Source organism: Mustela lutreola, chromosome 9 (genome assembly GCF_030435805.1).
Source record: "Mustela lutreola isolate mMusLut2 chromosome 9, mMusLut2.pri, whole genome shotgun sequence".
NCBI classification, from domain to species: Eukaryota; Metazoa; Chordata; class Mammalia; order Carnivora; family Mustelidae; genus Mustela; species Mustela lutreola.
In genome coordinates, this window is record NC_081298.1 from 110,827,848 (window position 1) to 110,854,405 (window position 26,558).

At 54.5% G+C, this 26,558-nt stretch overlaps 2 protein-coding genes across 2 annotated transcripts; both read right to left on the bottom strand.

Annotated features, from left to right (window-relative positions):
• Nucleotides 1-1,136: 1,136 nt before the first annotated feature.
• On the bottom strand, nt 1,137-4,813 carry ADRA2B (adrenoceptor alpha 2B). Its single transcript, XM_059188443.1, has one exon. The coding sequence runs from the start codon at nt 4,352-4,354 to the stop codon at nt 3,014-3,016; it is 1,341 nt and encodes a 446-aa protein (XP_059044426.1). The 5' UTR covers nt 4,355-4,813; the 3' UTR covers nt 1,137-3,013.
• On the bottom strand, nt 4,426-25,260 carry ASTL (astacin like metalloendopeptidase). Its single transcript, XM_059134367.1, has 12 exons — nt 25,215-25,260; nt 24,446-24,571; nt 22,714-22,775; nt 21,408-21,498; nt 20,826-20,943; nt 19,869-20,050; nt 17,051-17,132; nt 16,810-16,964; nt 11,640-12,029; nt 4,999-5,076; nt 4,688-4,846; nt 4,426-4,508 (listed from the first exon to the last, which is right to left on the bottom strand). Exons 1-12 carry the CDS (start codon nt 25,258-25,260, stop codon nt 4,426-4,428), a joined length of 1,572 nt encoding a protein of 523 aa, XP_058990350.1.
• Nucleotides 25,261-26,558: the final 1,298 nt, after the last annotated feature.

The window sequence follows — 26,558 nt, forward strand, 5'->3', positions numbered from 1 at the left end:
CACCTCACAGACCCTCGGGCAAAAACAGTGTGGTCCGTTGGAAACAGCATGGGCCTGGGTGACCTCTGGCAAGTCAGTACATGTTTCTGAGCCTCAGTTTCCCCTGGACAAAATGGGCTGATACATCTTCTACACTGTGGGCATGAGGTTTAAACAAAGTACTTCGACAAAGTGCCAGAAAAGTGATCGGCTTGGCAGATGGGAACAAATAAGCTACTTTAATCTACCCTTATCAGGCCTCAGGGCCTTGGCATGGGAAAGCCAGGTTAGTAGGAGTTGCTGGGAGCTCCCCAGAGCAGGGTGAGGCTTTCTCATCGAGTCCTCAGTGAAACCCCATGCCACCATGTCTACCAGCAACCGTGGATACCCAGGTATCTCCACTGGTTGCCTGTGGCATGGGGGAATGTGAATCCTGGATATGGGGGATGGCCTCCCATGCCCGGACCCTGGGACCTCACCGCTCCTCCCTCTACCCCCTCCCAGGCCTCACCCTTCCCTGGGGCATCCCCTGCCCTCAGAACCAGGCCACCCTGGGTCCGGGCCCCAGAGGCTCTCCTCACTGAGCAGGGATGGGATATCTTGGAGGCCGCATCTGGGAAACGAGGAGACCGATGGAACTGACATTCACCGGTCTTCCAACTCTGGTGTTCGTAACTGTATCTTAGTGTGGGAGAGTCTGAAGGCGGCTGCCCTCCTGCCCTTCCTCCCCATGCTCCCCACCCCCCAGAGATGGTGTCCAACGCCTTCCTCTGGCCCCCAGCTGCTGCACGTGACCGCCACGCTGATGCTCCAACTGTCACAAATCCGCCAGACGCACCCTTTGCACATGCTGTCTACTGCCCAAAACACCTTTCCTGTCTTGCTTCTTGGTATATACTCTAGCTCTTCCCCCAAGACCCAGCCCCAAGGCCCCCTCCTCCTAGAAGTCCTCCTTCTCCCTTAGCCAGACGGCCAGTCTCAGGCTTCTCTGGCCACTGTCGTCCCACTGGCTGGTAATGATAAGGGATGCTGAGTGGATAAAGCAGGCGAGCAGGTGGGCACAGACCCCGGGGGGGGGAACGCATGCTTAGAGATACCCGCATAGCTGAGAAATAATGATTACTCCTCCAAGCTCTGGGCAACAAGGACACAGCTCACTTATTACAAAATATCCTTTATTGATAAAATAGCTCAGACTTAAAAAAAAAAAAAACAACAATGACAACAAACACCTGCATATCACAACAAGGTGGGGGGGAGGGGCACAGGTGACCACAATAGCACAAGTCCCATGGGACACACACAAGACCAGCCAGCAGATGTCACAAGTCAGCCACTCCCTTGGGCCCAGCCTCAGCAGTCTGGCCCCAAAGCCACGCCCTAGCCTCACCCTGAGGTGAGGAAGGAGTCCTGAGACTCAGTCCTGAGACTGAGGAAGGATCTAGACAGCCCCTCTCTCCAGGAAGGACTCTCTTTGGTCCCCTCTATTCTCTCCTCCCCAGAAAACTCTCTCGGCGCCTCTCCAGATCCAGCCAGGCCCATCAGAGTGCCCACCGGGCCTGTGCTTCTCAGCCCCAGGCCCATGCTAGCTGCCTGCTGGCTTCACATCCAAGCCAGGCACTCCTTGGAGAATGGGAAACGTCTTTCAAATGCTCCCCGGTGTTCTGGGTGCCAGGTCCGAGGAATGGGGTGACAATCAAGAGGAAGAGGCCCCGGGAGCCCCATCCATGGGATGGAGCAACGTGGCTGGGTCAGAGATGGCCAGCTGGCCCCCATCCCATCTGGAAGAGGGTTGCTTAGACATCACAGGGGCCCACTGGGAACGTGGAGACCTGCCTATGTGCTCTGGTGGGAGGCTCCCACAGGAGTCCCCAGCAGCCCACCTGGGGGTCTCCATCACCCACCCCAGGCTCTCATCCCAGACTGCTCCCATGGCATGGGTATTTTTAGCCCTCTTGGGAAAGCCATTAGCCTGCTTGATGACAAAAGACTTTTCCCCAACTGGGGGGCCCAAGTCACTGAAAAGCCCCTTGGTGGTGTGGGTGAAAACGTCGAGAAGTTGTCACGCAGCATAATAACTAAACCCTTGCAGGTGTGAGAACATGTTCTCGAAAAATCCTTTGACTGAAATAGTGGTTCTTTCTACCATTCCCCACTTCCAGTTTGGGGTAAGAATTCACACACCCCAGGCACAGAATTAAAGTCTATACAGGAAGACAGGTGGTGGTAAACACAGAGGAAGGAGATTTTTATATCACCAAATAATCTGGTTCTCTAGAGTGTTCCCCCATGGCACTCAAAGCTTTCTGCAAAGCCTTTCATCTCCCTGCAGCAAGTGGGCGGCAAGCCACCGTCACCGGGTTTTTGCAGGAGGTGAATGCTAGTGATCAGGGATCTCCTGTTGAGGCAGAGGCCAGGCCCCCAGACCGCCCCACCAAGGCGAGGCATCCACCAGCACACGCCCACCTCCCAGAGGGGGGCCGGGTGAAGAAAATGATTCCAGAAAAGGTTCTGGCCTTTAAAGGAGCTATGAATCCAAAAGTAGATGGAAAGGGAAGAAGGCCCAGAAGCAGTGCCAGACCATAACCACCACCACCCCCCTAACCAGCGCCTGACAGGGACCACAGACATCCAGTGTGGATCCCTCAATCCTGCCTCCCCCTCAGCGGCAGGTGCCTCTGGGAAAAGTGGCAGGCTGGCTTCCTGCTCTCTACCCAGGGAAGATGCGAAACAAACACAAGCAAGTGACCAGCCAGGGAACGCAGAGTCCTTGAAGAAGGAACGCCCTCCCATTGGCTTGCAGGGGTCTGGGATACTGGGAGGGAAGGGCTCTATCCTGGCCTGGCTTTGGAGGCTTCAAATGGACCCTGGTGAGCACCCCTGCCCCTACCCCTCTCAGGGGGCTCCCAAGATGAGGCCTGCTAGACCCAGGCAGGAACCAGAAAGCCCCAGGAGGTGGCCACAAAGAGGGCAAGAATCAGAGTGGCCCGGGTGCCACCTGGCACCAACCCCATGCGGGCGGCAGGCAGGTGGCTCACCATGCCGTCTGGGTCCACTGGCGGCAAAGGATCCTTCGGAAGGCACGGCGAAAGTCCTGGTTAAAGATAGTGTAGATGACAGGGTTCAGCGAGCTGTTACAGTAGCCAATCCAGAAGAAGAACTGGAAGAGGCCATGGGGCACCTTGCAGCGCTGCGGGCAGATGGCACCCAGACTGTAGCTGAAGAAGAAGGGGAACCAGCAGAGCACAAAAACACCAATGACCACGGCCAACACAAAGGTGAACCGTTTCTCCCGAGTCAGCTGTGCCCGCCGCCGCCACCACTGCCCACTCGCGGTGCCCACACCTCTGCCCAGGAGCACCTGGCCACGTAGGGTTGCCAGCACCCGGGAACCCTGTGGCTGCTGCAGGGGTGGGTTACAAGCCGATGCAGGAGAGGCTGGTAAGGCCTGAGGCTTGCCTTCCTCCTCCTCTTCCTCCTCCTCCTCTTCAGCTTCCTCCTCTGGAGATGCCCCGCACACACCTTCCTTCTGACTCTGGCCCGAGTTGGGACAGGCTGACCAGGTGGGTGGCAAGGCAGGGGTCCCGGGATCTTCAGGGGTATCCCCCTCTTCCTTCTCCCCAGTAGGCTTAGAGTGCCCATTGGCCTCCCCAGAAGCCACCAGTGAGGCCAGGGTAGGCAGTTTGGCCGAAGTCCCCGTAGGGACTGAGCGTGGCTGCTTGGACTCACCTGCCCCGGGGCCCCCCTTGGCCCTGGGACCTCTGCGGTGGCTGCGTTTGGCAATCAGGTAGATGCGCAGGTAGACGAGGATCATGATGAGGCAGGGTGCGAAGAAGGACCCGATGCTGGAGGCCAGGATGTACCAGGCCTCCTGGTTGAGTTTGCACTGGGGGCGCCCGCGGGGCTGGGGCCCTTGGTCGCCCTTGTAGATCAGCGGTGGCAGGGAGATGACGGCTGCGATGAGCCACACGGTGAGAATGATGCACTTGATGCGGCGCGGGGTACGCTTGGAGTTGTACTCCAGGGCCCGGCTCACCGCCCAGTAGCGGTCCAGGCTGATGGCGCATAGGTGCACGATGGACGAGGTACAGAAGAGCACATCGAGCGCCAAGTACACCTCGCACCACGTGCGCCGGAAGTACCAGTAGCCCAGCAGCTCGTTGGCCAGCGAGAAGGGGATGATGAGCGTGGCCACCAGGATGTCGGCAGCGGCCAGCGACACCAGGAACAGGTTCTGCGGGGCGCGCAGCGCGCGGCTCGTCAGCACAGCCAAGATGACCAGCGCGTTGCCGAAGATGGTGAAGAGTATGAGGAACGTGATGACCGCCGCGATGGCCGCGGTGGCCTGCACCGAGTAGGGCTCCTGGTGGTCCATGGCGGGGCGGGACGCGCGGCCAGAGGGGACGCCGCTCGCCCAGCGCGTGCTCAGCGGGCGACAGCACTGTCCTACCCAGCTAGGCTAGACGGGAGGATCAACCCCTTGGCGGCGCGGAAGGCGCTGGAGCCCCATGGCCAGGCCGAACGGGGGCCTAGAAGATCGAGGGATGCCTGGGGCCAGCCACCGCCCTCCTACATCCTCTTCCACCAGCACCCGGCGTCCCTGCCGTCACCCTCGGAGAAGTTTTCCAAGTTGTCCCGTTGCCGTCCCCGCCCCGCCCCGGGACCGGGGGAAAGTTGCGCCCTCCCGTTCTGAGGCTGCTGGACCTACGCTGGGACGCGGAGCCCGGCGGGTCGGCCGGGGGGTCGCGCCACCGATGGTGGGAGGCGGCGCAGAGGCCGAGGCGCCGGTTCCGCTCGCTGGCTCTAGCCGGGAGCCGCGCCTGCAGGCAGCCGGCCTCGGCAGGGGAATGGGAGGAGAGCGAGCGCGCTGGAGGAGGGAGGAGACTGGAGGCGGGAGCAGGAGGAGGGGAGGGAGGCGGGGCGGGCGGGCGGACCCAGGATGGGTGGAAGGTGCGCCGGAGGGAGGACTCTCCGGCCGCAGCCTCCCCGCGCCTCGGGCCTCCGCCCTGGCTCTCCTACCCGTTTTCTTCCCGGCCTCCGAGCCACCGGAGGTCCGAGAGACCGTCATCTGGGGTCTTCGGGACTCCGGGAAGGATCCTTGCAGAAATGGAAGGGCTGGTTCTCACGGCGGGGAGCTGGGACCGAGGCGGGACTTCTCGCCTGCAGACCTGGTCGGAGCACCGGGATCGAGGACCGTGGGCTCCGGCTGATCTCTCCTCCCGCCGCGCAGGAGACCCAGGGAGAGGCTAGGTGGGTGTGTTGGGGCACTGCAGCGCACTGAACCACACCACCTACCCGGCGCTCGAGAAGGAAGCCGAGTGGAAGAAGTAGGAGGGAACCGGGAGACTGTCGGAGGATGTCCTGCAGAGACATTCCCCAAGCGCTTTCTTGCCCCGAACGGACTCCGTCGGGTCTGCAGAGCCCCGGGGAGGCGCGCGTGGCCGGGTTGCGAGCGCCCCCTGCTGCCGCCCGCGTGTCGGTAGTCCTCGCCGCGCTCTGCGGGCACCGAGGTTCCCTAGGCTGGTGGGGCGGGGGAGTGCTCAAAGATTAAGGACTTCAGCTGTACGCCCCCACCCCAACCCCACCGCTGCCTCGGTTTCCTCCACTAAGGGCAAAGAGGTAAGACGAAAACTGGCTTGGATTCCAATCTCAGCTTTTTTTCTTTTTAATTTATTTATTTAACAGACAGAGATCACAAGTAGGCAGAGAGGCAGGTGGAGAGAGAGACGGAGGAAGCAGGAAGCAGGCTCCCCACTGAGCAGAGAGCCCGATGTGGGACTAGATCCCAGCACTCTGGGATCATGCAATCTCAAGCTTTTTAACACAGCTCAGAGAAAAAGTAGGTCTCAGGGGCAGGTAGGCAGGGAGGAGCATCGCTTTGACTATGTTGTCACACACACACACCCCACATTCCTGCGGACTCTCCCCCCATAGTCACACCCCTTTTGGAGTGGCTGTAGAAGGAGCTGGGTAAGAAATTTCAGATGAATCACCCCACCCCATCGCGTCCCCATGCTAGATTCCAAGAACCTAGGCTCCCCCTCTGGCACCCTTGGCCCTACTCTCCCTGTGGCCACTGCCACCAGCACCAGCCTGGGCAGCCTCAAGAGCACATTTTTTTCACCACTCCTAGAGCCCCTGATGTCATGCCCCAGGCCTTGTATTTATAGCCCGTGTCTCTGCAGGACATCATCTGTATAAATAAGCATCAAGCCACCCCGAAAAGTAGGGCTCCTCGGACCAGGACTTGAGATAGCGTGGGTGCTGGACCTTCCTGCCTCCCTGCTCCGTCTTCATGAGACCAGAGAATGACCTCACAGTGCCCACAATGTCTCACCCTTCCCCAGCCTCACACAGCAGGGGTGGAAGGGTTCCTTGAGCGAGGGCTGTCCCCACCTCCTGCCACCTTACTCAGCACCTTTGTGAAGTCTGAGCGCCCACAGCCTGATGGTGGGAGAGGTCAGCCCCTCTAGAGACAGGTTTTACAGCTCACCCCCACCTGCTGGCTGGGCTGACCAGAGATGGAGGGGCCTTAGCAGCCCCCTCCCGGAGGCTGGCCTGAGGGACCACTTTCTCACCATCTCCAACCACACTCACACTGGGGGGCCAAAGGGTGTCTCCCCAGACACTGCAGTCAGCATCAGCCCTTTGTTTCCTGGCCCAAGTTTTCCTCGAAAGGCACCAGGATCCCGAAGGAGCTGTGGTCAGAGCTGCTCAGACTCTGTCCCCTGCCCCTTCCCTCCACTTGGGCCTTCCCCAAACAGGCAGCCAGCTCTGGATCCACCAAGTGTCAAGCCCTACCGGGCCCAAACCCCGTGGGGACAGCCAGGGACAGTCTACAGGCATCTGTGAGGCTCAGCCACAGCCCCAGGGTCTGTGTCACCTGCTGCTGCCTCCCAGCCCCACCTCCCAGATGTGCAGTGGGCTCTTGGGGGCAGTGGAAGCCATTACATAAGTTGATTCCCACCTTCTCTGCAGCTCTCTCCCCCATACACACCTTCTGGGGCTGCCTGCTGGCTCCAGCCCTGCATGAAACTGAGCCTCAGGCCATAGCTTCAGCTATTCCCAAGCTAGAGCTGACCTTCCATTGTCATTCCATTCCACCAGTGGTAGGAGCTGCCCCAGAGCAGCGCCAGCAGGGCACTGGCCTGCCATCCTGGCTGCACCAGCTTACCTAGTGGTCCCTGGACATGCCCTGAGCTCCCACATCTCCGGTCCTTCCCAGGAGCTGGTTGCTACTTCTGTGCTTGGTGGCCCTCCCACTCTCCAAGGTCCACTCACCTCTCACCCACCGCCCTTCCAGGGAGAAAGAGGTACCCTGCTTTCCAAGTTCTTTGACACCGTGTACACAGTACCACGGTCACACCCAGAGAAGTACTGAGAGGCTGGTGGATGGCAGCACACATCCCTTCTCTGTCCCCACTACTGGCCAAGGTCCCTGAATGAGGAGGGGGAGTGACAGCCTGGCCCCAGTGGGGAACATACATGAGCCTCTCCCCAGTACTGCCCAAATGAAGGTATCCCCAGAGGATGCCCTTGGAAAGGGATGGGGGGAGGTTACCTACTACCATCTTTTCCAAAGACATGGGAACATTTAGGGACATGGGGATACCTTAGCTGAAAGCCCTGGAGCTTCGTATCCAGGCCCGAGTGCCAAGACTGGCCCCAGATTCTCCTGTGCCAGGGCTCCATGGGACTGGGGCCCAACTGGGCTTCACACTCTGGCTCTCCCCAGAAGCCCCCACTTTTCAAATCCCTAGGGCCCTCTCCTCACACCACCCCTTAGCCCCAATCTCCCCACCTTCCCAGTCCCTTGATTCATGCCCTCCATGATGCAAGTCTGGAACCCTCTCCTCCAGTGCACCTCACCTGACAAAACCCCAACCCTGGGCAGACCTCAATCAGCCACCTGGCTTTGCCGGAGCAGCTGCTCCTTCTGGAGCGAAACACTCCCAGAATCGACTGGCCTCCTTTAAGGGCATGACCACACATCTCAGACTTCCTTAGGGTACTCACCTTCCACGCCACCCTCCCAGTATCAGTAGCCCGCTCATCCTTCTCGCCCACACACCCTCCCCCACTCCAGGACGTGACTTGGCCTCCAACCTAGAAGATGAAGGCCCATAGGCAGGAAGTTCCCCAGACTCACCCAAGCTCCAGCTCTGCTGGGAAGGCAAGACCTCTGCAAGGATCTCAAACCCTCTCCAGTCCTCCAGGACTCTGCTCCTGCAGTCACCCCCTCCAGCGTTACGCCCCCTCCCCTGAGAAGCCCTCTATGCCACCTGCCACTGCCACCATCTTAAACCATTCTCTGTACAATCTCTACTCCCCTCACACCCTGCCCTCCACTGAATCTATTCCTGATGGGTCATTCGTGATTCGACTCCATGTCAAGTGTATCCTCCTAATTTCTCAGCAAGATTTTAGACCACAGAATGCTCCCTTCCCTGAGAACACGGCAGGCTCAAGACCACCCCTTCCTTCTTGGCCTCCTTTTCTCCCCCAAACTCCCAATCACGGATTCTCACTGAGCGGGATATTTCCCCCCCTTTTCCCCCAGGAACATTGGGCAATGTGGCACCTGGAGACATTTTTGATGGTCACAACAGGAGGAAAGGGGCTGCTGCTAGAGTCTAGTGGGTAGAGGCCAAAGATGCTGCTGAACGTCTTACAAAGTAAAGGACAGCCCCTGCAACAAACTATTATGAGGTACAAAACACTAATAGTGCTGCCCCAGGTCACAGCACCCCTGTTAGTCCTGGGGTCCCTTGTCTTCTGGACCCAAACTTAGTAATTTCATCCAGCCCCATAACTCCCACCTAGATGCTGAGGATGCCCTGAAGTCCATTTCCTGCCCTGAACTCCAGCCTCGTTCAGCCCATACCCTCCCTCACCTCCCGAGGTCTCCACGCCGTGCTGTATGTGGTCCCCTCACCCCTTGCATCCTGTAAGCAATGTGATTGCCTTAACTGTCAAAGCATGTTCCAGAATCCCCCACTCCACCCCCTCCCACAGCCCCATTGCTCTGGCTTGCACAGCTATAATGCTTCCCTGCTGTTCTCCCTGCTTCTAATCTACTCTCCACGGAGTATCCAGGAAGGCTTTTAAAAGCTTCTATCTTATCACTCCCCTCCTTAGAATCCTCCAGCAGCCGCTCCCTGTTGCTCTTGGAATAAAATCACCCCTCTCTATCCCTGCCCTGTCAGCCCCCCCTGCCCTACCACACATCATCCCTCCACTCCAACCTTAACTCCCTCCTGCCTCAGGGCCTTTGCACTGGCTATTTCCTTGGATTGTTCACAGAGTAGTCTCTATCATTCAGATTCCAGTTGCAATGCCAACATCCTAAAGGAACACCCTCCTCCATCACTTATAAATCCCTGATGACTTCTTTTATTTACTGTCCATCCTTTGTCCACCCCCAAATAAACTCCACAAGAATGGAAACCCTGCCTTGCTCACCATGCTACTTCCAGTGCCCATAGCTGAGCCAGCCTGGCATCTAATTCAACAGAGTCTGTCGAATAAGTGAATAAATTGATGAGTGAGGCCATGTAATTATGTGGCTGGGAATTAGGGAATAGGCCACGGACCCTGGGATGGGTGGCTAGCCACCGGGTTCTGGTTAACAGCCAGCATCCCATCCATGGCATAATCCCCACACCAGGGCTTCAGGGGCTGAACCAAGGCTGGACCACGCGGGCAGGGTGGGGCTTGTGGAACAGGCCTGGGGAATAGGGTCTGTAGTGACAGCTGGCTTCAGGGCAGAAGGGTAAGAATAGCCCTGGTGATGACCCTGCTCACCCCCAAAGAAGAGGGGGGGAAGCACTCTTCACCTTGAGCCACCAGGCTCGGCCAACCCTATGGCCTAGAGAACCCAAATTCTGGAGAATCCAAAAGCCACATCTTAATGGAGGCTAATGGCAGGCAGCGTCTGAGAGCTGGGAGGGCCTCCAGGGCACAAAGCTCCTCACGGCCTCTGACGTAGCATGGCCACCAAGAAAGCCCAGCCCAGAGCCAGAAGCCTGGCTCTAACACGGAAAGAAACCCACAGATGGATCTTTCTCTGATAAAGGGGGCTGCTGTGTAGGCTCCCGATCTTCCACTTGGGAATCTCCCAGGGGAATGGTCACCCTGGTGGGAACAGGGCCAGAGCCACTCCTCGCTCCCTTTAGGCTCACTCAGCCCCTCTCCTCTCCTGCCTGGGGTCAAGCAGAGGGATCAAGTGTTCCCGAACCCATGATCTTTCCCTGAGGCTAATACCTGAGACCAGGCCCCTGCTCAGTCTGAGGAAATCCCAGACTCAAGACAGAAACCCAAGATGAACTGAGGGCAGAGGCTCCACCCACCCCGGAGCATAGCCTCTCGTCCCCAGACTGGGCCCAGGAGGCAGGCAAAGGCCAAGATCCTCCTCAGCACTGAAACACCACAAGCCTCAGCCCTGCCCTTCTGCCGCCCTGAATCCCTCTTCCCACCCCAATCCGGGAAGTGGGTATAAGGCCCTGAAGTCCCCCTCCCCCCCAGGTCAGTCAGCAGGGTTACATGGACTCATGCACAGCTCAGCACCCGGTTCCTGGAGCAAATACCCAATTTTTATTTCTGCCTTCCCACAGAATATCTGAGGCACTTGGCACCACAGGGCTGGGACACGGGCTCCTACTCCCCCACACCCCCTACTCCAAGCAAGGCTTCCACAGGCTTCCGACAGGGAACCAGAATAGTGCCTCTCCAGGATTAAGGGGCTCCTGGCCTGTAAGCACGCCCCACCCCCCCACCAACTTTCTTCACTCCTGGAATAGCCTTCACCCAGCAACAGGAGGGAAGGACAGGGCTTTGCTGAAGGAAGGAAAACAGGTTGACCACACACAAACACACCCCACCCCAGTCCCTTCCCAGCCGCCAGGGACTCCCAACTTGACTCTGACCAAGCCCCTGGCTGGTGGAGGGAGTGGGGGAGGGCTCCTGGGAACAGAAAGCAGGGTGGAGAGGAGGTTTGAGTCCTAGGTCCAGGGCCTCCCATTCTTGCTGAGCTCCCCCACTGTGCAGTGCTGGAGGCCTCCTCCCCTGCCTCCTCACCGCCTGGGATAACATTCCTGTCACTGGGACCTCCCTGCACTGCAGGGGAACAAGCTGAAATCCCCTGGGGGGGTGGAGCTGGAGGCTACAGATTCTGAGCACTCAAACACCAGGGATGTGAGGCCATTCCCAGGGTTCTAGCTACAGGCTCCCCGAGTCCAGGCCTGAAAGAGGGGCAGAACCTGAGCATGCTGGGGGAGCTGAAACTCATCTACAGGACTCCCAGAGTTCTGGAGCCCTGGAGAGTATCTTCTCCCCTTCCCAGCAGCCTCCAGGCCTAGGGCAGAAGCTGAGAGCAGGCAGAGCCAGGCATCTCTTGACAGGCCTGTCTTCCCCTGATAGACCTAGAAGTTCCCTTTGTCCCCAGGAGCCCTCAGGAGAACACATGGGGAAGGAAGGGGCAGAGGGAGAGTCCTAGGCCTCAGACAGGGTAGCTAAATTAGGGCTGGAAGACCAGACACTGCCCAGAAAGGCCAGGGGTTATACAACCCTGCTCTTCTAGGCAGAAGTTGCCCTTCCCCCTTGGGGACAGAAGCCACAGGCTTGACTTCTGGGCATCCCCCTGAAAGGACTTTCAGGTATACCTGCTCCTGGCAGATCTGGGTTCCCCAAAGTATCCTGGATAGGCACTAGCTGGCCTTCTGCCTCTGGAGATATGGTTGGGGGTACAGAGGGTGCTTGGGCCAGTCGGGACATCTCTAGAACACCAGGAACACCTGCTCCAGGCCTGGAGTTCAGGGAAGAAGCTGGGGTCTGAGGAAGCCTTGAAGAGGCCCCCACAGTGACCTTCCTCTGCGCAGGGAGCTCCCAGCTATGTGAGCTCTCTCGGGGCCCTGCAGCAACATGTCGGCCTCCTGCCTTGGGGCCACTGGTGTCGGGGTTCCCAGATTCTGCCAACAATGCCTTCAGAAGCCGTTGCAGGGATGGTCTAGGGGCAGGAGTAGGGCTCCTACCATCACTGTGGGGCTGGAATCCTGCAGCAGGAAAGACAGGAGGTTATGTCCCAGAATCGCAGAAGGAAAAGGCACCACCCCACTGTAGAGCCCCAGAGCCATCAGCCAGCCTCCTTGTTCACAGCTTAATGGAGACAGCCTACCACACCCCGCTCAACACCTTCAAGACCCATATTCTCAACTCCCACTGAAAGACAAGGACCACAGAACCATCCTGTTCCCTCCCCTCTTGGTCTCATTAGTCCCCACCAGCAAGTCAGGCCATGGGCGTCCTCCATGATCTCCCACCCGTTCCCTAGGCTGCTGACGGTCAATGCACTGGAGAGCCAAGGGCTGACGGCACCAAGAGCACTGTCCCCCCACCTCCTGGGCCCTCTGTACTGAGTGACCCCTTGCCTCTCCCCCCACTTTTGAGGTCTTCTGCAAAATTCCTCTCGCACTTGTAACTACCTCCATCACGGTCGGGCACATGCACTCGGCAAGACAGGGCTGCCTCGCTCTTCACGGCCACTCCTGGACCAGGGTCCCAGAGTTTTAGACAACTCTTCATCTTAAGCCCAAGTTCTAGCTGGCCAGACCCCTCTACCACACCTTGGTGCTGCCTCTCGCCCCTGTCGCACCCACCCATGCATAGAAGGCTTCACAAGGAGCCCAACCTTCCATTGACAGACACTGACTGTATCAGAACTGATCTGCTTCAAACAGCAGTCTTCCCCCTTCTGGTCCCAGCTCGCTCCCCTACACCGGGCAGTGCCAGAGACCACCACAGCAGCCATCTCCGCTCCTGGCCACCCCCTCCTGTTCTTCTCAGCTCTCTTGTTTAAGTATCACAATTCCTGCTCCACTCCAGCTCTGCCACCTCCTCACTTCCAGACCATTCTACACAACCACCTTGGGCTCCACAGCCCTCACTGCAAGGACTCCTCAAGCACCTTGCCCACAAAATCCCAGTCCTGGAGAACCAAGTTGCCGACCGACACTGTGCCTCCCCCTGGCTGCCAGCTGCCCCGGCACCACCGACCGCACTATGAGGTAGCTCTAGCTGGGTTCTTCTCCTGCCAACTAGACCGCAACATCATGCCTTTCCCTTCACATCCATCGCCTTCTCCCCAACCTCTAGGCCAGTGACCTCATGTCATGCTTTGTGACTAAAACCCTCAGAAGCCCATACATCAGCATATTAAGATCTACATGCAAGCTTAGGTCCGATCCAATCTCCCTTCTCATTAGGTCCAAGGAATCTCAGACATGTTCTCAGAGACCCAACCACCAAGGGCAGCTCCTACCCAAATGTTCTAGATATTATTCCCTCTGAGCTGTGCATTTTTTTCCCTTCTCCATTGGGTCATCATTTCAGCATCCAAACAGGCTTGAATATCTACCATCATGATAAACCTGCTGTCCTCATAGTAGTCCAAACTCTAGAATACCCACCAAGCTCTTGCCACATCATCTATTTAACAAAACAAAACAAAAAAGTATATAGTATGTGATGTGATGTATGGGAAAGAATAGCATAAGAAATGGTGCTAGGGGGCGCCTGGGTGGCTCAGTGGATTAAGCCACTGCCTTGGGCTCAGGTCATGATCTCCGTGTCCTGAGATTGAGCCCCGCATCGGGCCCTCTGCTCAGCAGGGAGCCTGCTTCCCCCTCTGTCTCTGCCTGCCTCTCTGCCTACTTGTGATCTCTCTGTCAAATAAAATGAATAAAATTTCTTTAAAAAAAAAAAAAAAGAAGAAAGAAATGGTGCTAGAACTGGATACTCACATGCAAAAGACTTAGGATTAAATCTTCAGGAACTTGGGTTAGGCAAAGCCTACTTAGATAGGACACCAAAAGCACAATTAAAGGATAGAGATGTTAGACCCCCATCAAGATTAAAAGTTTTTGTATTCAACGGACACCATCAACCTACAGAATGCGAGAAAATATTTCCAAATGACAAGTCTGATCAGGGACATGTATCAAGAATACACAAATTGCTGCCTACAACTCAGCAATAGAAAGACAACCCCAATGAAAAGATGGTAAAAGGATTTAAACACATATGCTCTCGAAGAGCATATATAGATGACCAAGACGTATATGAAGAGATTAGGGAAATGCAAATCAAAGCAAGGAGAGATGCCACTTCATACCCACTTAGGATGGATGTAGTCTGAATAGAAAATAGCACGTGTTGGCAAGGACATGGGAAAATTCGAACTGTCATACACGCTCATGGGGGTGAAAAATGGTGCAGCCAATTTGGAGAAACATAGCCCTTAAATCTGGAGTTACCAAGGACCCAGTAATCTATCCTTAAGTGTATATCCAAAGGAAGACACCTGTTCACATAAAATCTGATATACAAACGTCTGTAGTAGCATTAATCATAATAGCTCAAGAGTAGAAATAACCCAAATATCTTTCTCAACTGACGAACAAAATGTCCTATGTCCATACAATATGTCCATACAATGTCATATGTCCATAGGACAATATGTCCATACAATTGTTAAATATAATTTGACAATAAAAGAATGAAGGACTCCTACATGATGCCATATGGATGAGCCCTGAGAACATTATGGTAAGTAAAAGAAGCCATTCAAAAAAGATCCTATACTGCAGGATTCCATTTACATGAAGTTTCCAGAAGAGGCAAATCTAGAGAGACAGACCATAGATGGGCAGTTTCCTGGAGCTAGGATTAGGGACGCTCACACACACATGAGGGAAGCTGAAGGGCTTGTGTTTACTTCTCATTTGGTTTCCTTTGTGAGGTGCTTGTTTGGTCTCTGTTTTTCTACTTTGTACTTCCAGTTTTTTCTTATCATGTATATTAACTATATAACATATATTATGTATTTGGGATACAATTAATTATGTGTTACAAAAGTCCTCTTCTGACTTGTAACATTGTCTTTTGATTAGCAGTTTTACTAGAATAACTACATAGGAGATCTTAGTGTAGTTGGATTCATGAATCTTTGCAGTTTTATGGGTTCCTTTGTGTCTTAAAGAAATCCTTACCTATCCCAAGGTCATGAAGGTTTTTACTATGTTTTTTTCTCCCCCTAAAGTTTATTCTATTTATATGTAAGTCTTGTATATATCTGAGAGGAATTTGTGCATGAGTTGGGAATTTTTTTATATAGTCATCTGAGAGCCACTCAGTGACTAGTCTATTCTTTCCCTAATGATCACAGCAGCACCCCTTCATCAAGGTTCCACTTCTGAGTAGAAGTCACTTATGGACTCCCCGTTCTGTTTCAATGAGCAATGGTCTATCCTAGACACATTTTATGTACATACATTTCCTGTATGTATTTTATATGGATACATTTGTACAAATTTTTTAAACTATATATCTTGATATCTGGTAGGGCAAGTCCCTCCATTTTATTTTTCTTCAAGAGTATCTTTGCTATTTGCCTTTTGTATTCTAATTTTTTAAAGATTTTATTTACTAGTCAGAGAGATGGCCCAAGCAGGAGGAGTGGCAGTCAGAGGAAGAAGCAGGCTCCCTGTGGGACAAGGAGCCCAACATGGGACTCAGTCCCAAGACTCTGGGATCATGATCTGAGCCAAAGGCAGATGCTTAAATGAGTGAGCCACCCAGGCATCCTGCCTCTTGTGTTTTCATATAAGTTTTAGAGTCACCTGGTCAAGATTGCCAAAAAGCTTCTTGGGATTTTCAGTAGGAACTGACAGACTCTATAAATCAGAATTGACACTTTTACATTGTCTTCTTATTAATGAACAGGATACGTATCTCTTATGTATTTAAGAATCTTTCATGATTTTAATGAAGGTTAATTTTCCATAGAACTTTTTACAGAATTTCTGTCAGATTGATCCTTGGGACCTTATTGCTATTATAATGGTTTTTTTCTTATGTTTTCCAACTATTGATGTAATCATAAAGAAGTTTCTATACAACGGTCTTTTAAAATTCTTACTGCTGGGACACCTAGGTGGCTCAATTAAGCATCTCATTCTTGGTTTCGGCTCAGGCCATGATCTCAGGGTCATGGTGTCAAACCACACACCAGACTTAGGGGAAGCCTGCCTGAGATTCTCTCCTCTTCTCCCTCTGACCCTCCTCTCCAAAATGAATCTTTACAGAAGAAAATTCCTATTGTTTCCAAAACTTTGTTAATAGGTGTTGTTGCTTTCAATATAGATAATTGTCATCTATGAGCAGTGACCGTTTTTGCCTCCTTCCCAGTCTTCAGACTTTTCATTATTTCTCTTGCTGTACTGCAACGGCTAAGACCTTCACTACAGCATCAAACAGACAGGACAATAGTGAAAAAACTGGTTTTGGTCCTGATTTTAGCACTTCTACATTAAACATGATTTTTGCTCTGGATTTTTGGTAGATACCCATGTTAAGGTTGAGAAAGTGACCTCTATGGATATCTGGGGTGGCTCAATCGTTAAGCCTCTGCCTTTGTTTGGCTCAGGTCATGATCCCAGGGTCCTGGGATCAAGCCCCGCATCTGGCTCCCTGCTCTACGGAAAGCCTGCTTCTCCCTCTCACACTCCCCCTACTTATGTTCCCTCTTTTGCGGTCTTTCTCTGTCAAGTAAATGAAAAAGTCTTTTAAAAAAATGACTTCTATTTCTATTCACTAAGAGTTTTTAATCATAAGAATTTTCAAATACTTTCTCTAAATCCCTTGTACGGAACCCCTGACAATTTTGCCCTGCTCACCTCTGCAACCTCAGTCCTACCACTTCACCCTCATGAACGCCACCCTCCACAGAGGAACCTGCTCGAGATTCCTCAGATCACCCTGCCCCTCGTCACTCACCTCCACCACGGGGGCCTTGGCCACTCGGGTTGCAGTCGTAAAGCCTGAGGACCCGTGTGATGTCCGAGGTGCTCAGATTCCATCGCTGGCCAATTTGGACACTGGGAGCCCAGAGGGGTGTGATGGTGGGCAGCCCCCGCCGGCTGAAGGCAAACCTGAAACCCAGCAGGTAGGGAACGGAGTCCAGAGCACAGTGGGGGCTGGCAGGGCAGTGAAGGGAAGAAGGAAAGGGGGTCCTCACCTCCCATAGTGCAGCACTGATGAGTAGTCATAGGGCACCAACATGTTGCTGCTCTGAGACTTGATGAAGTTGATTTCAAAGCCTGGGGGGCAGGGGTGGAGAACAACCACAAAACTTGGTGATGCGGGGGTGGGGAAGAGGGTGGGGGAGGGAGGGGTTAGGTGTTAGGGACCTTCCAGGAACTTGTAACCTATGCGAGCTGAGGGATCTGAAACCATACCCAGACATGCCCCCCACACAGTACCAGTCCCTGGTCCCCACTTCCTTGGTGCCTTCATTGCCTACTCCTCCCCTCCCCAGGAGGAGTCCAGACCGGCACTAGCTGATGTGGAAGCACAGGGACCTCATGATTTCCTGAAGAGTGTTCTCTACTTCCTGCACCATTCAAGCCCACCCAGATGCAACAGTCTTTGTAGAACCTACACTTTCCACAGAGTCTCACACTACTGTGTGTCTTCAAAACACACACACACACACACACACACACACACACACACGAGAGAAAGAGTACCACCTACCCTTCAACCAGCTCTCAAGACCCACCAGCCCATCACCTGCACTTGAACTCCCACTCCCCAGCAGTAAGCCACCTGTTCTTTCTGCCCTGGGCCAGCACACCTACCCCCTAGGTTGGAGTCCAGCACTTCCCCACTGCCAGAGCACTCACTTTTCCCCTGTCACTGCCATACTTGCCTCTAGAGAGTTCTTCACCCTTCCCTTTAAAAATCCTTAAGATATTAAACAGTTTTGAATAGGCAATATATTTATCTGGTTCAAAAGTCAGAAGATGTGGAAATCTATAATAAGCCTCCAACTCCTACCCTTTCTGAGCTCCGGTCTCTTCACCCCAGTTCATTACTGCCATTAGTTTGTATATCTTAGCAGTTTGTTCTGTGTAGAATATAAATGTATTCTCATTTTTCTTCATTCTTAATAAGTGGGGGAAATTGCTTAAGAAAACCACTTGAGGGGTGCCTGGGTGGCTCAGTGGGTTAAGCCTCTGCCTTCAGCTCAGGTCATGATCTCAGGGTCCTGGGATTGAGCCCCACATTGGGCTCTCTGCTAAGCAGGGAGCCTGCTTCCCACTCTCTCTGCCTGCCTCTCTGCCTACTTGTGATCTCTCTCTGTAAAATAAAAAGTCTTTAAAAAAAAAAAAAAAAAAAGGAAAGAAAGAAAAAAAGAAAACCACTCAAGTTTATGAGTGCTCTTGGTTTTCTAATTCATTCGTTTCGGTCTTTAACTTAATTCTTTCTTGCTTTACTTTTTCTTAACTTGGATTGAAATGCTTAATTTTTTTCTATTTTTACTGATAGAAGTATTTAAGTCTACATATTTTCCCTGAGAATTGATTTAGCTGAGAACCATCAGCTCTACTGTGCTAGGGTTTTTGTTTTTTTAAGAATTCCTGCAATTCTTTAACCCTGGAGCTAAAAGAAAGGGTTATTGTTTTTTAGACTTTAATTTGTAAGTAGAAGAAATTTTTAGTTTTATTATTTTATATAATGATCAAAACATTTGAATTAATTCTTTCAAATTTGAAGTTTTTCTGTCATAGGGTAAGTTTTCCCAAGTATCCCATGAGCACTTAGGAAGGATTCAAGTCTCTATTTGCAGGGTATAATCACCGTTATCATCCCCTTCCTTAGGCTAATCTCAGATCTCAAACTCCATCCCTTGTCTCATTGTAAGGTGCTACCTAAGTCCCTCCCACATGGCACCCTTTCTTCGGGGCTCCATGCATGTTGGTCTCTTGAGTACCCTCCCCCGCCCATTTCACCTGGTTCTCCTCACAACAGCAGAGGAGGCACTCCCACCAGAAGTTCTCTGCCTACAGGAAGCCTTCCAACCCTTCCCCTTACCCTACATTACCCCAGACCAAATTCCTGATCATGTAGTTCCTCTACTTTCCTCCATCATGAAGCAATGGCCTCTACTCTTACCTCCTGACTCAGCCTGCTCCCTCCAATCCGGTCTTCCAAGCAAGCAACACCACCATTCCTGAGATCAGATACCCGGCACACAGCACCTGCTCACTGGTGCGCAACACAGTGGCCCACTCCCCAGACCAGCCCTGGCTCTGCCGCTGCCACCTTCTGGGATGTGGTCTCCCTGGGCTTCCTCTGTACCCCATGCCCATTGGTGCCCAGCTCACAAGGACTGAGCCCCTGCAGGGCTGTTCTCAGCCTCCTGCATCAGACACTTGGCACACACAGCCCACTACTTCCAGGGAACACAGCCCCTGCCCCAAGCCCACCCAGCAGTGTCTGGTGCAGGAAGGACTGAACAAGGGTCAGAGGATACCACCAACTCCATTCTCCAGTGTCTGGCTATGACCATGAGGTTTAAAAAGAGAGACAGACAGACAAAGCAAATAGTGATGCTCTAGCTCAGGCAGGACTGTGGGTGGGCAGATGGAAGGCTTATAGCCCAGGGCAGTGGTATCTGGACCACCTCCAGGTTTCAAAGCCACGTAGGAACCCCTCCTTCCCCATGGCAGACAGGCAGATGGTGGGGAAGATGGATAACCTCTTCTTTCTTCTTTTTTTAAGATTTTATTTGAGAGAGAGACAGTGAGAGAGAGCATGAGAGGGGAGAAGGTCAGAGGGAGCAGACTCCCCATGGAGCAGGGAACCTGAAGCGGGACCCGATCCCAGGACCCTGGGATCATGACCTGAGCTGAAGGCAGTCGCCTAATCATCTGAGCCACCCAGGTGCCCTGGATAACCTCTTCTAAAGTGAGAGGCAGCTCAGGCCCTGGCCCATGCCCTCTCACCCCAGGATCCTCGGTCCAGCCTGTGCTATGCACAACTTGGCTTACCTGGGAGGATCTCGTTCCAATTGATACGAATATAGCGGTCCCGATCAGCCCGTGAGTGCTCATGCCAGAAGCCCAGCACATGCATGAGCTCATGCAGGACGATGCCCGGGCCTTTCTGGAGACAGGTGGGTGCTAGGGACACCACCTGCATCCCTCCACTGCGTCCCACACTGGAGAAACACCTGCAGGGCCAGAAGAGCGCATGGGGTAGACACCAGCCCAGAGATCCAGAGCAGACCCAGACCTCCTTCCCCTTCCCCACAACATCCTGAGATGAATGAGCACCAACAGGTAGCCCCCATCCTAGATTCTAGTCCCAGGCCTGAAGTTCCCAAGTCCCTTCACTGCCTGGCCATCTGTGAAATGGGTACACTGAATTCCCATTCCCAGCCTGCGGCACAGGAGGATGGAGGGATGGAAAGGAGCATCGATAACGAAGCAGCACTGAGCAAACATCCCCATGCAGAGGCCCCTAAGTCCATGCTTTCACGTATGATCTTTGGTCCCTAACAAGCTAGAAGTGGGTACTGCCATCATCCCCCTTTCAGAGAAGGCAGGAGAGCCTCAGGAGTTGAGACGGCTGGCTCCTCCTATACGGTAGAACCCGGATCGGAGGCCAGGTGGGTCCCACAGAAACTGAACCCCCTCCCCAGACCATGAAGCCTCCTCACAGGAAGGTTTTGTGGGGAGGGTCAAGTATTCCCTTCTCCTTCTCCACCTTCTGCCCTAAGTATCTGTAGGTCCAGCTCCCACCCGGCAGACCACCCAGTGGGCAGGATGGCTCTGGACCTGGGAAGACTGGCCCAGAGACAGGCTTTAGACAATGGCTTGGGTGAATCCCGGCTGAACCACAAAGAACGCAGAGGAAACCCACACACACAGTGCACACACGCATGCGCGTGCACACACACACACACGCTTGTGCACGAGTGCACACACATGCCCCTGAGCACTTACCCAGACATGGGGATGATGGAAATGAAGTCTCTCTGGCCCCGGTAGGCAACAAACCGGATGCATGTGAACCGCTCAAACTCAGCAAATGCCCTCAGGAGAACCTCACGGCTGGCTTTATCTGGGGGAGGCGACACCACGGCTGAGCCTCCAGCAGGGACCCTCCGGAGCCCTTGTGACCCCTGGCAGGCCCGCACGCAGGGTGGGAACGGAGCCTCCAAGCACATTTCCAAAATGGAAATGTCAGGAAAGGGCAGCCCGAGTGTCGGGGGTGGGGGTGGAGAGAAGCTGGATCCCAGACAGGCCCTGACTATGCAGCCTTGGGTAGGTCCCTGTCCCCTGGGCCGTGTGGCCTTGTGATGGGGGTACAGAGGACTGTCTGTTCCATCAGCTCTTCTGGGCTCTCAGCCCTCCCAGCTCCGGAGGCGCTCAGGAATAAAAGCTTCTTGGGGAAGGGCTCTTTGGTAGTGGCAGCAAGTAGGGGCAGAGGGAAGAACCCCAGAGGAGCCCAGGCTACACGGGGGAGTAAGAGTCTAGAACAGGGAGGCCCACAGCTCCTGGGACGGAGCGCACACGCTCACTCACCGTACTTCCTGGAGAGCAGGAAGGGGACCTCCACAAACCCCCCGTTCTTAGGCCACTTGTTGCTGCTCACTGAGAACACCTGGAAAGGACTCTGAAGAGAGGGCAGTTCGGGGACGCTGGGGACACGGGCCAGCCAAGCTTCTTGCCCCCAGAGGTGCTGCGTCTCAAGCCCCAAAGGACCCAAAAGACCCGAGAAGCAGGACCCAGGTATAGGAGGGTGGGGACAGAAGGGTGGGACATCTGGAGGCCTGCTAGATGAACTACAATACACAACGCGAGCCTTTTTCTACAAAAGGGATCTGTATCTTATTCCGTCAAGCATAAGGACAAAACCCGATCCTTGTTCCTAAAGAGGCTGACTGGGAGTGCCAGCTCCCCAGGGTGCCCATGTTCAGAAAGGCTCAGAGCTCCAGCAGCAGCCCCGTCCTTCCTGAAACCCCGCTGTCAGCTAAGCATCCCTGAACCCCCAGGGAAAGATGAGGCAGGGTCCTTCTCAGGCTGATGGCCTTAGCAACTCCTTTTCCACCCTTCTGCCACCCGGAACCCTGTGAGGCGTGGGCTTCATGGCATCCTGACCGGTCCTGCCCCATGGTCTACCAGATTTTTACTGGATTCTGCTCTTCCTCCCTGTCTTCACTGGGTGACCGGGGACAGGAACCTCGCCCCATCTACCAGCTCCAGGCTTTGGCTCTGCAGCCCAGCCTCACGTTGGGCTAACAGTGGGCAGCCTCCAGCCAACAAAACGAACTTGTTCTCACCAGGTCATTGTCCTGTTCAGGAGGATACCTCTCCTCCCCAGTCACTTAGAAGATGGCCCTGTTCTCCTAGACACCATGCATTCTCATCTCCCCCCCCCCAAGTCACCCCAATTCCTTCCCAGCCTTCTCCCTTTCTGACTCCACCCCTCCCGAGAGGGGGATCCCAGACCATGGCTACCACCACCTCCTACAGCCCCACCATCCCCTCTGCCAGTCTGCTCATCCCTTCATTCCATTACTTCCTGAGCACCTGCCCTGGATTGAATACCAAGCTGGATCCTGAGGGCTCAAACCACCTCCTTCAGGAAGCCCTCCCAGGCTGACTGCTGTTAGCACTGTAGATGTTACCCTCCCTCCCATTCAGTCTGGCTGACTCCTACTAGAACATTCCCTGTGACTTTAGCAAGAAGGGATATCTATCACACTATGAGCAACAGAGATGACTCCTTCACGTATCACGCCCACATGACATCAGAGGCTGGGCTCAAAGTCTTCTAACGCTCTCTGGGAAGTAATTCACACCTGTGTGTGTACATGATCATACTCACTGGTCGAAGGATATCCCCCTCCAGGAGGAAGCTGCTCTCAGGGGATTCCTCTGGGATGAGCCCTGGGAAGAAGGGAGGGATGTGGGTGAGTTCATGCCCCACCAGAAACCAGACTCTAGGGACAGGCTCAGCAGCAACCCCAGAGTCTGGCTTTTCTGATTGGAGAAAGTCTTCAATCTACAAACATGCATGAAGCTTCTTTGCCCGATCTCCTCTCTCCTTTGTTAAAACACAGTCCAGAGCTCCCCCAACCCATGCAAATCCAGTTCCAACCCCTCCCTCTATGTTTGAGTCTCTCTGCTAATCAGGAGCAGTCTTTTCTTCAGCTGTCCCCTACGTCCTCCCCGTCTCCAGCTCAGGCCACCCTCTGGGAGCACGCCCTGGGTCTCCTGTCCTTCCTCATCCACCATCTAATTCCTACCCATCTGTGGGACATCCAGGGCCCTCGCAGTGATGTGACCAATTCCAGCTCGCACCAACACAGAAGGAAGGCGTCCGGCACCCACTGAGTCTGTCACTCTGGCTCACTCTCTCCCCACATCAGCCTGTCTCTGCTTCTCTCTCCAGTCACAGCTGGCAGCCCTTCTCCCCAGCCTCCTTACTAAAAGGTCAGTCCTGGAAGAGACTCTGGCCCTGGAGGTGCGTTAGGTTGGGTTCCCTAGACACAGAGCCTGAGCTGACGAGGTACCTGCAAATAATTTATTGCGAGGGCGGGGGGCGGGGGGGGAGGTTACCAAGGAAGACCCAGGCTGTGCTGGAGTACAGCCTCAGCCTCATCCCACAGGAGCTTGGGATCATGAAAGGCACCACACGCTTGTCTCCATGGCCCTTGTGAGCCACTGTGGGCAGGAGAGGGAGTAGCTTCCCAGGCATCCCTGGCCAAGGGCCTTCAGCTGTGAGGCCTTAGCAGCCCACATTCCCAGCAGCTGGGGATGGCGCGTGCTTCCCAGTAAAGTGCATCTCAGGTAGCCGTTGGGCCTCCAGCGGCCCTGGCTGAGAGGGTCCTCTATGGTGGCTGAAAAAAGAAAATCAATGCCGGGGAAGCCCCAGATTGGTTCTAGCTACCTCCAGACCAGTCACAGTCACTAAAAGGTGGCACGATGCCCTGCTCCTGCCCAGCCATGCTAGGGCTCCAGGTCGCCTCACAGAGAAAGAAGAGCCAGACCACAGGGTCATCGGAAGATATTCATAACTCCAGATAAAGTCACCCCGTTCCCCCAACGCTTCAACTACAACCTCCGGACTCCAGTCTGGTCCCCCCCCCCAAGCAGCTTCATCCCAGATTATCCATGTCCTCTTTCTTCAGCGGAGACCCCCAGACAGGGAGGCAGGAGGCCTCCTGCGGCTTTGGCTTTGCCCACCCCACCCCCAGCTCACACCTGCGGACAATCCTGCCCCACATGGCGGACATCTCAGACACCCACAATGACTTCACTCAACACCAGATGGAGTACGCCAAAGACCCCTACTTTTCTCAGACCGTTTTTTTTTTTTTTTTTTTTTTTTTTTTTAACCCAGGCTTTTCTCTTAGAAAATAACAGTCCGGTAGAGAAGATACAGAAACAGACTTTTTTAAAAGCTGCCCACAGAACAAGGAAAGGTTCCTCCTCTAGAGCCCAGTGAACGGGCATCTTTTCAGCTGATTCTGCTTGGCTGCGTGTTCAGCACAGTCCTTACCACACCACATGGACTCAGAGCCCCTCCACCCCCCAAGACGACACCGTGCCCTCACCTTGGTTAATCGCAGGTATGTCCTTATCCCAGGACGTCTGGGTCTCCTCGGGGTTGAGGCCCTCTGAGTAGCTGGTTCCACAGGCTTCTGGGGAAGTGCAGGCTGAGGGTGCTCCTAGGATCAAACCTGTGGACAGGTGGGGACCCATGATGCCCAAGGTGCCCTCATTGGCGAGAGAGGACAATAGGACATGGTGGGGAGGGGGGTATCAGACAGCCAGAGCCAGGCCCTTCCCAAAGGCAGGCCTCCAGAAAGTAGTCCTCAGTCCCAGCTGGTGACGAGACCTAGACAACTTTGAGGAAGGAGCTCCCTTAAGGGGACCAACACTGGGCTCCGAAAGGCAGCCCCTGGCTCGGAGTATCTGTGTGTAGGAGCAGAAGAGAGACGGGGACAGACCTCAGATGCCCACAGTGACAGCAGTGTGGGCTAGCCTGGACCCTGCCCCTGCCTACCTTCTCAGCCCAGACCTCTGGAAAATGGACTCGGACTGGGCCAGCTTGACACACCGGCAGAACAGAGACCTCTGGAGTGCCATACCTGCTCCCTCCTGCCAGGCAGGCCCTTCTGGCAGGATCTTCAGGAGGCCTCCCCTGGCGCCCCTTGGAACTGACTTCTGGGAACGTCCCTGGAAAGCCTGTTTTCTGAGCTATTCAGACCCCTTCGAATCCTTCGGATCCCTGTGGGCTCCAGCCACACACTTCCCTCCTATACCCAAGCTTTGTAGCTGGAACCAAAACTCCAGAAGAGAAGGGTGAGGCAGCGCTCTTACCTGGCAAAGAGAGCAGACCCAGCACCCATGGCCAGAGGCTGCCCATGTTCACGCAGTCTGGGGTGGGCCCCACCGGTCCCGCAGCAAGCTGAACCCAGACACCCGGAAAGACAAGCCTGCCTTGCTGCCAGCCCCCGCCCCCCCCCCCCTTAAATAGCAGCTCCTCCAGCCCCCACCTGCAGCCACTCCTCAACCAACCCCACCTGCAGCCCAGCTCCATCAACGCCAACTGCAGCCCTTTACCGCTCCTACCTGCGTTCCCCACCCCCACCCCCAGCCCACCCCCAGCCCAGGCCCGAGCTTCCGGACCCTGGTCAAATACCTCCCACCTGGCTGAAGTCCGGGAGAAGGTGAGAAACCAGGCACAAAGCACCTTGCAGGGAGGGAGGGTACCACTCCGGAGGGCGCCTCTTCTGAGGTCCCCTCCCACCACCAGGGGGCAGGGAAACATCACAGACGGGTGCTAAAGGCACTCCAGGATGGCCCTCATCCTCCAACAGTGGGAGATCCCTTTCCTGCCCCCTACCCTGCCGCCCTGCGCTCACACCTGGGAAAAGCTGCCTGAGACTCTGAGGCACCCCCAGCCTCTCTGGAAGGAGGAAGGGGTCACTAATTTTTATAAGCTTTTACTTTAGTTTACATAGAGGGAAGTGCACAGTCCCAAATGTGGGAACCTAGGAAAGTTTACACACTGAACGCCCAGCCTAACCAGCGCCCCAGAGAAGCCTGCCATGTGGAGACGGGGAGCTTCTGGATACCTGCCCCTTGTATGGACACTACCCCTGTCATCCCCACAACAGCCTTGCACAATTGGCATTTATCCCCATTACACAGATCAGAAGCTAAAGCTCCTTACCCACATTCCTCCCCCCTACGCTCCTTAGCCTCTTTCTCAGAGCTGGGTCACCAGGGGGCCCACCTGGATTTAAATCCTGGAGGTGAAGGATTTGAGGACTTCCCCCACCAATGCCCAGTGAAGAGAAGTGACAGAGCAGAGGCAAGGTCACCAGCCACGGTCCACACCGTGCTGGTGTGCTCAGTATCCTGCCATGCCTGGAATCCAGCATTTCTCCAAATATAATATAGGAATCAGAGCCACAGGGAGAACAGACAGATGCCCCTACCCCCCCAGGCAGGGTGTTAGAGTGTGTAAACGTGCATGGACTGGCCACGGCTGATGAGAGCTTGCTAAAATCATCCTGATAGTCACCCTGCTTGCGTAGAGAAACAGATTCTTGGTCAAGAAATGCAGTTTGGCTTGAGGACATTCTGTGAAGCGAAATAAGTCCTTTACAACAGGGCCAACCTGATATGATTCCACTTAGAGGAGGCACACAGACAGAT

Coding starts and splice junctions, on each gene's coding strand:
- ASTL (XM_059134367.1), bottom strand. CDS start 25,260: ATGGGCAGCCTCTGGCCATGGGTGCTGGGTCTGCTCTCTTTGCCAG. Junction 12,030..16,809: donor CCAAGGCCCCCGTGGTGGAG/GTGAGTGACGAG, acceptor TTCCTGCTGCAG/GATTCCAGCCCCACAGTGAT. Junction 4,847..4,998: donor GGAGGCCGGGAAGAAAACGG/GTAGGAGAGCCA, acceptor TCCCTCCTCCAG/CGCGCTCGCTCTCCTCCCAT.
- ADRA2B (XM_059188443.1), bottom strand. CDS start 4,354: ATGGACCACCAGGAGCCCTACTCGGTGCAGGCCACCGCGGCCATCGCG.